The sequence below is a fragment of the Pleurodeles waltl genome, chromosome 6 (assembly GCF_031143425.1).
Source record: "Pleurodeles waltl isolate 20211129_DDA chromosome 6, aPleWal1.hap1.20221129, whole genome shotgun sequence".
In the NCBI taxonomy this organism is placed as follows: domain Eukaryota; kingdom Metazoa; phylum Chordata; class Amphibia; order Caudata; family Salamandridae; genus Pleurodeles; species Pleurodeles waltl.
The window spans coordinates 319276011-319288779 of NC_090445.1; the positions used below are offsets into that span (position 1 = coordinate 319276011).

General features: G+C 47.5%; 1 protein-coding gene across 1 annotated transcript in view; it reads left to right on the top strand.

The window, feature by feature from the left end:
• PSME1 (proteasome activator subunit 1) overlaps positions 1 to 12769 on the top strand; it is a 96686-nt gene that overhangs the window by 56175 nt on the left and 27742 nt on the right. The window contains exons 4-5 of the mRNA XM_069238132.1: positions 2560 to 2676; positions 2824 to 2869. Of these exons, the coding sequence (XP_069094233.1) occupies positions 2560 to 2676; positions 2824 to 2869 (163 nt within the window). The remainder of the gene's footprint in view (positions 1 to 2559; positions 2677 to 2823; positions 2870 to 12769) is intronic.

Genomic DNA, 12769 nt, shown 5'->3' on the forward strand with positions numbered 1-12769 from the left:
CGCTGCTCTCCTCGACACCGCCAACTGGATGACAACTAACCACCTCAAGCTTAACTCCAACAAAACCGAGATCATCATCTTCGGCCCCAACAAAACCTTATGGGACGACTCTTGGTGGCTCACTGCCCTAGGCCCTGCACCCACTCCTGCAAACCACACATGCAACCTCGGCAGCATCCTGGAACCCTCCCTCTCCATGACACAGCAAATCAATGCACTAACCTCCTCCTGCTTCCACACAGTCCGCACTCTGAAAAAATCCTTCAAATTGATTCCCCCAGAGACCAGGAGGACAGTCACCCATGCACTCATCAGCAGCAGACTAGACTACGGTAACGCCCTCTATGCGGCACCACACTCAAACGCAAACTCCAGAGAATCCAGAACACAGCTGCACGCCTCGTCCTTGGCCTCCCCGCCACAAATGAATCTCACCACACCTCAAATCCCTTCTCTGGCTCCCCATAGACAAGAGAATCACTTTCAAGATCCTCATCCACGCATACAAATCCCTCCACAACACCGGCCCGACCTACCGCAACGAAAGAGTGAACTCCCACCCGCAACCTCTGATCAGCCGACCTCGCACTAGCCACAGTCCCCTGCATCCAACGAACCACCATAGCAGGCAGGGCCTTCTCTTACCTCGCCCCCATAACCTGGAACTCCCTCCCCACCAACCTCCGCCAAACCAAAGACCTCCTACTCTTCAGAAAAAAACTCAAGACATGGCTGTTCGAACAGTAACCCCCACCCCCCCAAAAAAGCGCCTTGAGACCCTCATGGGTGAGTAGCGCACTCTATAATTTTTTTTGATTGATTGATTAAAAAGAATAATTTGAATTGGAGTCAGGAGACTCCAGAAGAGTTATTGATTTGTGGGTTAGTTTCATACATGCTTTGCAGAATGTAAGACTTGATCTCAAGTCGAAGTAAGTCTGCTTCTGAGGAGCTGGTGGGTATTCTGAGTAGAACTTGGGGATCCACTGAAAAATGAGTACTAGCTGAATCAGTAATTCTTGTTCCGATACACTCCATAGTTTCCCTTTACTGCCTGGAATTCGGAGCTGCTTTGAAGCTCCAGGGGTACATAGACAGGTATGGTGTGTTTCCCTGAATTTCATCATTTCAGTTGGGGCGGGCACCCCTCACTCCTCACCACTTACTCCTACAAACATTTGGGGCCCGATGTACAATCATTACAGATTGCGACTCAAAATTTTAAAAAAATTGTGAGTCTCAAACTGAGAGTTGCAATCTGTAATGTACAACAGTGTCTGAAACACGTTGGTGATTCCCAAATGGGCTGCAAGGGAACTGCCTCATTAATATTCATAATGCAGGTTGCAATATGAATGGAAATGGCTGCACTCACAGGGATGGTGGCCTGCGGGGGTCAGCAGACCACCATGTCTGCGACTGCTTTTTCAATAAAGCAGTTTTTTTTTTTTTAAATGCAGCACATTTTCCTTGAAGGAAAACTGGATGCATGTCAAAAATAAAAATTAAAAAGTTTTCTTTTCATTTTTTTAAGAGTAGTCCGTGGTCTGTGGGACCACGGCTGCTGTCAAATTTTTTTTGGGGTACTATTCACAAAGGTGAAGGGGTCCTATGGGGACCCCTTCCCGTTTGCGAATGAGTTAACCCCAGTTTGAAATTGGTGTTAACTGCGATTGTTTTGCAACTGCATTCATGGTCATAAAACAATCATAATTAGGCCTGTGAGTTGCAGTTAGGAATGGACGCCCTTGGAACACCCCTTCCTAATTGCAAGACAGAATCCCTATTTTGCGAGTCGGTAACAGGATACCGACTCGCAGAATAAGGAGGGTACATTGTACAAGGCCATTTTGCGGTCGCAAACGGCAAAAGTCGTCTTTTGTGACCGCAAAATTGCTTTGTACATCGGGCCCTTAGTTTGTAGGGGTGAGAATACAGTTGGTATTGATAATCTATGATGTAAATATTATAAAAAAGAAACATGGCTTGTCAAAAAAACGAATTATTAATTAGATGAAATGGAGAATTTGTTTTATTGTAAGTCTAATGGTAATACCAACATGTGTGATAACAACACAAATGTATTTTTATTTAGAGATGTACACATACTGATACAAAATGCCTATGCTATTTGTATTTCCTCACTCTGCTTTCCCTCTTTCCGAGTAGTATTATGAATTAAATTAGGATGCTATTATAATTTAGACATTTTATTAAATTAATTGATGTTTTAAGTAATATTTTGAAACTTAGATTGAGCTTTCTGTACGATCATGTGTGTTCTTAATAAAAATAAGAAATATGAAGTAACAAGCTCACCTTTGTGACTCTACACGCGAATGTAAAATTGAAACTGAAAACAGTTTTTATGCTAAAAGCAGCTCTGGTGTTTTTCTATAATATTACACTTATCTTTGAAGGAGAGTGGGAGGTTGAGAGAGTGACTTGAGATTAGGCGTATTAAAAGTTCCCAGGTTTCTGCAGTTTTACAGCTCCACCCTCTGAGCAGCGTAGCCACATACCTAATGTCTGACACACTGTGGGACCTTCTCTTCCCAGGAGAGAGACTTAAACCTATCTGACTTGGGAACGTTAAGAGCGGAGCTGGATATACCCATTCCAGACCCAGCCAAGGAGAAGGAAAAGGAGGAAAAGTGTAAAAAGGAGAAGGAGGCGGTGAGTAGCATGCAATGGGAACGGCTGTGGCAAGGGAAAAGCAAAGTGTCCATGAAACTTTTTCTTCTGGGATGAGGGAAATGTACAGTGAAGGGAGATACGTTCTAGTCAATCACAGCACCTCAAGGCTTTTTTTCTTTTTTTCAGAAAGGTGAGGAGACTGGGAAGAAGAAAGATGACGAAGAGGAGAAAGGTGAGAGCCAATTAAAAAATGTAACCTCCCCATCATCCTTTAGCTAATTATTAACGATTCCTAGATCCCCAAGCCCCCTTCCTAATCCCAGGAAACCCCTGACCTTGGTTGGCAAGATCTCATGGGACAATTTGGAGTCTGTGAGTCTTTTGGTTCAATGGCCCAAGTGGTAGAACATGTAGGGATAATCACCAGTGCCATGCATTACTGGTTCCATCCAGAAACCAGGGCAATGAAGACACCCTGCCACTTTGGACCACTCAGTTTGAGCGCACATTCTCTCCTAACACCAACTGACTGCCTTTGAGTCCAAGGTTGCAATCATGGCATGGTCTGTAGATGAGGGGAAACAGGGTGAAAATGAACTAAGCGGCTAAGCAAGCTCACTTATATGATCCCTGTTACTTAAGGCCAAGGCACTGAGATCACCTCCCTCCTAGAAACTGAGTGCCTAAACTCCCCTAGGGGGAAGGGACAAATCTTCCTGAACACAGGTGGTAGTACGGTCTAAGACTCTGTAGTCCTATGTGGCAGTTTGGTTTCAGCCCCTTGGTTCTTGGATGGAATGATTGTGTCAAGGCACAGGTGATCCTTGTTTGGAAAATGTACTCTGATGCTGGGAGGTGTGTGGATTTGGCATTCTGGTGGTCCTTGATGGGCTCTGGACATAGCTTCCTGGTCTTAGGGGATTGTGACCTCTGCGCCTATTCCCACACAGCCTTATCCACAGTGCTGTAACGTGGGAGGCTGGCATTTACCCTTACTGGTCATGATTGGCCCTAACCTTCTGACTGGATGGCAGGTTGGACTTAGCCTCATGGACCCCAGTCCCTGCTCTGGTGCGAAACCGGACAAAGGAAAGGGGAGTGACCACTCCCTTGTCCGTCACCACCTCCATCTCAGGGGTGGTGCCCAGAGGTTCTCCAGGTGGCCACCTGATTCTGCCATCTTGAAACCAAGATGTGCCGAGGCCCCTAGGAGCATATGAATGGCCAGGTCAGGCAGGTGATGTCACAGAACCCTCCTGATAGGTGGTCACATTTCTAGGTAACCAACCCCCCTTTACGGGCTATTTAGGGACTCCCTTGAGGGTGGGTCCCTAGATTCGACATGCAAGATTCCTGCAGGACTCCTCTGCATCGTTTACTTCATCTTCTGGCCACTGGAACCGCAACTGAACTCTTTAGGAACTGACAATCTGCAACTTCAGCGACGACTCCACTTTGCAACATTGTTTCTCCTGCTCCTTCTAGCAACTGCAACATTTCTTCAGCTGTGCATCCTCCGAGGTCAGCAAGACTTCAGCCTGCACCAAGAAGCAAGAAGGAATGAAGGAGTCACTCCCCTGCATCGGCAGGCACCAACTGCAATGACGACCGGCTGAGCGGACCTGCTCCCCTCTGGAACCGCATGGATCCTGCATCACAGGTGGAGTGGTCCCCTTGGTCCTCTCTGCCAGCTTTCTAACTTGGGAGACGGTAAGCCCTTACCTCTCCTAGCAGGACGGTACCCTTGTGCACCGCAACTCTTGCAGCTACCAAGGCTTGTTTGCTCCTGCTTCAAGGATCTTCAGGCTCCGTGTAGCCCCAGCACTTCTTCCTGCAAATCAGTCTCCTCCCTGCTGCTCCTGCGACGTGGGACTCCTCTTCAGGGGTGCCAACTGGGTCTCACTGCAACTTGCTGTGCCTGCTGCCAGTGGGTTGCCTGTGGGGGCTGCAACTGCTTCTGTTGGCTCTCCCGACTGCAGAGGGTCACCTCAGACTCCCCTCCCTGGTTCGAGTCCCCAGGACCTTGCTGGTCCTCTTCAACCTTGCAACTGTTCTTTTGCTTTTCTTGCAAAGGCTTGCTGGTGGTTATCCTGCACCATTGACCATCTGCGACTCGACAACCGACGCGGGACACCATCTGCACCACTCCAAGGACTCCTCTTCAGCTCTGAGGCTCCACATCTGGTCTTCTTCCTTCCCCATCGACCTGGTTCTGCATCCGCAGAAGGGTGGGTAGTGACTCCGGTCACCACTGGACACTGCATTGTGGACTTGACTCTGTCACCTTCTTTTGCAGGTCCTCTTCTGTCGGAATACACCTTTAGTTTATTCCTGTCTGGTCCTGTTATCGTACAGTCCTTTTTCTAAGTCCTCCTGTTAGTCCTTGGGAAAACCAAGTACCTCTGCTCTCCTGGTCGCTGGGGATCACTCTAGTACTCACCTCTTGGGGTTCCTAGTTCCTCCAGCTCCCCTCTAACAACTGCACATCCTTTGGTGGTGGACTGTATCTCACATTCCACTTTCTTAGTTCTTGGTTTGGTTCTCCCCTAGGACCCTTTCTATTTTTATTAAGTATTGGCAATGCTTGTTGCTTTTATGCTGTTTTTCTGATTGCTATTGTGTATATAATTAGTGTGTACTTACCTCCAGTTGGGGGGAACTGCCTATAAGTATTCTAGTGTTGTGTTACTATAATAAAGTACCTTTATCTTTGTAACACTGTGTGGTTCTTTCATGTGTGATAAGTTGTTGTGTGACAGTGGTGCTATTGCATAAGCTTTGCATGTCTCCTAAGTAAGTCTGCTCATCCACAGCTACCTCTAGAGAGCTCTGGCTTCCTAGACACTGCCTACACTTCACTATTAGGGGATGCCTGGACCTGGTATCGGTTGACAACACCATAAGTGTCCACCACACATCAGGCCAGCTTCCTACACTCAGTTCTGGGAATTCTAGTGTCTCTTGCATCATGTTTCATAATCCTCCACAATACTCAATGTTGGATGAGAAGAGACCAAAGCAGGGAATGAGATAAGAATGGTGATAGTCATAGTGAGTAGTTGATGGCTAACCCTAGGTGGCTGGTCATCCAGGAAGGTGTTAGAGGGGAGTAGGATGGAGGAGAAGGAAAATGAAAGACTAATCAGCTAATATATCATTCCGTACACTCTTTACATTTCAGAATAGATTTGAATAAAAAAAAAACGTTTCAGTAAAATTTAATTTACACCTACACTTGATTGTGAGACTCATTGATTGATTGTTTTTTCAATCAAACATCAGTAGACTGTGATTAGTTGTGCCCAAGTACTAAGCGTCCCTGACCGAGTTGACAAATTATCATATGTCACCTTAATTTACTCCATCTGACCTTCACCTGATATTGATGTGCCTCTCTCTGGTTTGTGACACTGTCCATCGTCGCTTTTAGCTGTATAGACCTGGTACTTCTTTTGGTCCAATTCTTTCTGTTTCATTGGTTTCCAGTCAAGGATACTTCCACCCTTATTCATCCTTGTTTGCACTCATCTTTGGACTTCCTCAGCAGTTAGCCCTGTCCCTTTAATGTTTGGTTCTAGTTGGCCTATCTGAGTCAATTATTTGGGTGCATTTTTTTGTTCATGCCAATGACACCTAGCTTCTCCTCGAAGCAGAGGTGGATTTTGTGCCACCATTGATAATTTCTTCCCTTATGGATACTGATACTGGAATCTGCATCAATAACGTAAAATATACAGAGCAAAACGGATGTAACTTACTAATAAGGGCTGTCCGCTGGGATAGATTTCTCGGGGCTCATCATAGCTTAGTGTGATTTAGGATTAATAGTGGGCCAGCATTGCTTCCAAAACATCCTGAAGCTGTTTTATGGTGGGTGGAGCTACATGGACTCTAAGATGGCCGCCTTCTTATAAAGCTTTGTCTTGGATCTAATCCTGAGGCTGCCAACTGCACTTGCGAGCATGCAAGAAGTCCGGAAGAGAAGGTCTATACTGTTGTAGGTGGAGGTGGCACTACCCCTTGTGGGCACTATGCATCCAAAAATTCTGAAGCCTGTGGACACCTGACAGACATGATAGCTGCACCACCCGAACAGGAGCCTCCATTTTCGCCGTGGGGAACTCACTGATTGTGAAAACTCAACCTAAGGGTGTTTTTTAAATGCTGTGTTTCCTCCTTCATCTGCCCCCTGCTTTCCTGTTTTGTCTGTCAAGCCCCTCGCCCCCTGGTATTTCTCTGGTCCTTTGGCCAACTTGGGCCTGGTGAAAGATCTTTTTCTGTCCAGGCGGTTTTCATGTGAAACGTGTTATCCGAGTACATTGGGAAGCTGCCAAATTTATTCTAATACAGAGTGGATTAAAGTTCACTTCTACGAATTCTGCATTATTGCTTTATTACCCTACTTTAATTTAGTGCTATAAAGCCTTTGGGCAGATGTTGCACTTCACAAACAGTTTAATGAGGTATCACATACAGTGTGCTAAAAGCTTAACCCGAATAACATATAACAGTGGCTCTGTAACACTTAGCGTTTGTGTGCAAATTATAATTTGTTAATAAACCTAAGTGTAGTTATACCAGACTGTTACATGTTTATCTTTTAAAATCAAACCTACATGATGAATAACCTCGGTCACAAACACATGTAGTTGCGTAAGTACGAGTGACAGATGTTTAGCGGGAACTGTTATTTTATATCAGTTACTTTAGCAAGGGTAAATGCATAAATATGGAGAAAAAGAGCCAATAAAGCAGTGTAGTGGAGTGTAGGTGAAATAATCTGCTCTAATCTGGCACTATATTTAAAAAATTAATAAAATGCATTCTTGCTTCGTTCCTCCACATAACCTCGGCCCCTTCCCATTCAAATCCTTTAAACCCATGATGATACATACCATAGAGGAAGCCTTGCATAAGGTAAGTTCGGGCTTTCCTGAAGATCCTTGCCCTTATCACATCTTTTCTTACATAACAAACTTACTTGGTCCCTATTGGACATATTTGTTTAATAGATCCATTTGCACTGCTGAATATCCTTATGACTGGAAGCATGTATTGTTAATTCCTTTTCTGAAAAAACTCAGGGCAGATCACTATACGTGGCAAACTATCACCCTGTCTCTCTTCCCATTTCCAGCTAAAGTTTTTGAGAGACTGATCAACTCCCAGCTAACTTTTCATTTGGAGAAGAACAACCTCCTAAATGTCTCTCAAACAGGGCTTTGGGTGACCCAGGGTACGGAAACTGCTTTGCTGATTCTGACTGACAGCATCAGGCTAACTTTGGATGAGGGCAGATCTGCTATCTTCATCCTCCTTGACTTCTCTGCAGCCTTGTGCATTGTATCACAAGTCGTCTTAATAACATGGTTGCTTAAGAATGGCCTGTATTTTAATGCCGTCAAGTGCCTTGTGTCTTTGTCAGGTAGAACACAATCTATCCACCTTCCCCCTGTCCAAGTCGGATCCTGTATCTGTTACCAGTGGCATCCCCCAAGGATCGTCCTTGAGCATGGCTCTGTTTAACATTTATATGGTCCCCTTTGACAGCCATTGTAAAAGCCAAGAGCTTTGATATTGTATCCTATGCAGATGATACACAACAGTATTGATTGCAGAAAATGATGAGGCTACAAGCTCTGACCGTGTGGACTGTTTGAAGTCAGTTAATCTGCGAATGCAGGAAGACTGTTTAACACTGGACAGGGACAAGACAAAGGAGAACCTGTTCAGGAAAACTTATTCTATCTGGAAGACCAATCGGTGGCCTAGTAGACTAGGCCCTGTCCTTACTTCCAAAGAAACTGGGAAGGGATCTAGGTATCGTGGTTGACAGCACGCTCTCCTTGAAAGTTTAGCTCACTGCCTTCTGTGGGACCTGCTATGGCATCCAGTGCCACCTTCACAGGATCTTATGCTTCCTACCTATACAGTTCCATTGAACCATCATCCATGCACTTGACATTAGTTGCATGAATTACAAGAATGTGCTGCAGGTGGTCATGGTATACTATTATTTTTTTACACTTGTAAACCATTCAGCTCTGTTTCAGAGTTTGTAGCAGCGCCACTTTTCATTTCCTTATAGACACAGTGTGACAGTTTCAGGATGTGACTGGCTACTGTGCCCTGCAGAGGCGCCATATTGGAAGGGTTTTTACCCTCTTTTAATTGTTTTATGATTTCTTCTTTGCACTATTGATTTAATTTGCTTTTTCTTTGCCAGTATTTTCCTTTCACAGGGGAGCCTGTGTAAAGGATTAGGGGTTGCTGGACTCCAGTTTGATATTTAATTTTCGCCACCTGTTTTCAGATCTGACGTGCTTTGCTGCGTTCAGACTCTTCACTACTCCTCCCCTGCCACACCCTCTGGATGGCAGGTTTTTTAAACAACAGCAAACCGCGTCCGCGCCACAAGCAAGCCCGGACCATGCTAAGCACCAAAACATTTGGCCATTTTCCCCACAGCCACATCAACTATTGAACTACGAGCTTTCAGCCTGCAGTACATCAGATAGGAAAAACATCTATACCACATTTGACCTTATCTCATAGAGACTTCTAGCTGCAGATTCCTTACCTTTGAATTCTCCCCAGGCGTCAGATTGGATCCGGAAGATTTTCGTGAGCAGTATCCCTGTGCACTGTTTGGTGGCGTAGATCGGCTCCGCATCCATCGTCATCGTCAGCGCTGGTTCTGGTGTGCTGACATCAATTCTTTTTCTTTCCATGCCAGCTAAGCACTGATCAGAAGAGAGCTACCCCTCAGTTTATTTTTGACTGGCTTTTTCAACTTTTTCAAGTGTTACTCCTGGTGGGTCGAGGGATGTCTTCTAAGAAGACAGGATCAAGCTCCGCGGGTCTGGTCATCAGGCGATGCCTGTGACCGATCCGCACCTCGTGTGTCTTTGGTGTCTGGAGCGCGACCACGACTCGAAGTCATGCTCAGAGTGCCAGGCCATGCATCTGAAAGCTTTGAAGGAGCGGTCGCTGAAGCTGATGGCGGCCTGGCACTCGACTCTGCAAGTCGAGATCCCGGTCAAGAGGAAGGACCCGGGATGGGTCACTGAGTCCAAAGTCGTCGTCATCCCACTCCAAGTCCTTGGGATGACCGGGTAAGTCAAGGCATAAGAAAAAAATCCAACAAGTCGAAGTGCTTTTTGACTTTTCATTATCCATCGGCCCACGATGTTCTAGGCCTCATTCTGCGGAATTTGCGCTTTGGCCGACTCCACCTCCCTGAATATCTGGGAACCGAAGAGACCCCTGCCCAACTTTGAGAGTTCTATGAGGCCATGCGCCTCATTTTCGGGCAACTCGACCCCGCTGTAGCGTCTTTGGGCTCAGTAGAGTCAGAGAGGGCCCCTTCTGGTTCCAGCCAGCAGCTTCAGCCTCAGCACCTAGGGGCTCCAGGGAAACCAGTCTTGAATCCGGACTGGCCACAGTCATGCCACCCTGACATTTCCCTGCACCCACGGCGGCACCTTCCCCACTGTAATTACTGACTGATATGGAACCAGATGGGCCTTGTACGATGCCGACTCCAGTGCCGGCAGGAGCTTTGCCTCCTCATTCAGATCCTGAGCACTGTTCCTATGGGCTAAGCTTTGGTGATGAACAGGAGGGGTTGCTGGACCCTTTAGAATACCAGCCCCGTGAAGAAATGGACTGGCGTGACTACTTGGGTGAGGCCAGTTGACTGGCTAATTTTCCAGATACTTGCATGCTTTCTCCTTCTACCATGGCTACCGAGGAGGGAGCCTCTTATGCTATGGTGGTGAGGATGGCAACTGAGGTCCTGGACCTTCATCGCCCTCGGTGGCCGTAAGGACTAATCTCTTGAAAGAGATGCTGCAACAGGAGCTTCCACCTCAGAACCCCTGCTCCCCCCTCAAAGGTGCCCTCACTGAAGTCCTACTGGGTACCTGGTCTAAACACAGCACAGGAGCTCCTGTGAACAGGACGATTGCCTGCTGCCATCGCCCTGCACCTGGAGACCCAAGTTTCTTAATGCAACAGACCCAAGTTTCTTAATGCAACACCCCACCCCAGAGAGCATGGTCCAAGCCTCTTCCTCCCAAGGCGTGTGCCCTAGCGCCCCCCTTCCTCTCCCCCCCAGATAGGTTGGGAAGATGTTTTCTTCTGCCAGCTTTACATTGCAATCCGTGAAAACAGCATGCCTTTGGGCCGTTATTCCCACATTCTGTGAGATACAGTTGCACAAGTGCCTCTACAGTTCCTAGAGCGGGTCCGGGCTGTACTTTCTCAGGCTGAGGAGGAGAGATGCAGCAAAAGTTGCAATTTGTTGTGGACTGAATACAACGGACTCGCTAGGCAGAGTGTCTTCTTCGACAGTGGCATTGAGGCGCCACGCCTGGCTGAGGACATCTGGCTTTTTGGCAGATTATCAAGCTTCTTTGATGGACTTGGTCGTTGATGGGACCCATCTTTTTGGAGACAAGGCAGGCTCGGCGCTTGAGCGCTCCAAGGATTCTCAGGCTACTGCCAGGTGCTTGGGCTTCACAGCAACCCCTAGTCTGCCTTTCGCGGCTAGGGAAGGAGTCTCCAATCACACCCATTCCCAGTTAAGTTAGGCACCATGACCTGCATGCTACCCACCCTCTGCATGGCCGAGGCTGCAGGGACCCACCGACCTCGTGGGTCAGGTGGCTAACGGTCTGGTCATTCCGCCACCTCCACCCCCTCTGCAGCAGCCTCTAAACCTTAGTCTGACTCACCAACATGGGCCAGTTGGCGTCAGGATTCGCCATCACCTGCTCCACTGGCAATCAATTACATCAGAGAGGTGGGTTTTGCACATAGTCTGAAGGGGCTACTCTCTCTCTTTCAAGACTACCCCACTATCTGTGCCACCATCTTACAGTCGGATAACAGAGGATCATTTGTCCCTTCTCTGCAAGGGAATTATGACTCTCCTAGCCAAGGGAGCTATAGAGAGAGTTCCTGTGCCAAAAGTAGGCTGTGGTTGCTATTCCAGCTACTTTCTGGTTCAATCAATCAATCAGTTTGTGTAAAGCACGGCTACTTACCCGTGAGGGTCTCAAGGCGCCGGGGGAAAGTGCCTCATCCGAAGAGCCACGTCTTGGGGGTCTTCCTGAAGATGGTGAACGATGGGCTTTGTCTGAGGTGCAGGGGGAGTTTTTTTTTCCAGCTCTTTGCTGTAATGTAGGTGAGATCGTTCTCCTTCGGTGGTTTTGAGGATGCGCAGGATGGTGGCCAGGGCCATCTGGGCGGGGCAGAGCAAAGGGATCTGGCGGGGTGTGGAAGGAGATGCAGTGGTTCAGGTAGGCTGGTCCTGCGTTGTGTACAGCCCAAACGGGTCAAGGGTCTTCACCCTATCCTAGACCTTCGGTCCCTCAATCTCATCCTCAAGAAGAAGTTCAAGATGCTCACTTTGGCTCAGGTTCTATCTGTCTTGGACCCAGGAGACTGGATGGTAGTGTTGGACTTACAGGACGCTTATTTTCATATCCCATCCTGCCTGCCCACAGACGTTACCTGCGGTTCCCGGTAGGCTAAAAATACTTTCAATTCAGCATGCTCCCCTTTGACCTTACCAGCACTCCTCGGATGTTCACCAAGGTGATGGTGGTGGTTGCAGCTTATCTGCGGCAATCAGGGGTTTCAGTCTCTCCCATCTGCCCACCCCCCGTAACGATGACTGGCGGTTGAAGGCAGGCTCACCCCAGGCTGTTGTTTCACACCTCCAGACTACAGCAAACCTCCTGCTATCTCTGGGGTTCACTATATTCGTGCCGAAGTCGCCCCTGACTCCCTCTCAGAACTGTTCTGGACAAAGTGCAGTTTTGGGCATATCCTCCCGAATGGCGAGTCCAGGATATTCAGCCTAATATACTGATGTTTCAGCCTCTGTCCTGGGCCTAATAAGCCTTCTGAATCTCACTGGTGTGATATGCCAGACAGCATATGCAGGCTCTGCAGTGTGACCTGAGGTTCCAGTGGGATCTGTACTTGTGGTTAATGAATCATGATTAGGTCAGATGCAGATCTCTCTCCCTTACCCAACCAGCTCTGACATTAGTGACAGATGCGCCCCTCCTGGGATGGGGCGGCCATCTAGGGGAGGTGGAGATCAGAGGCATCTGGTCTC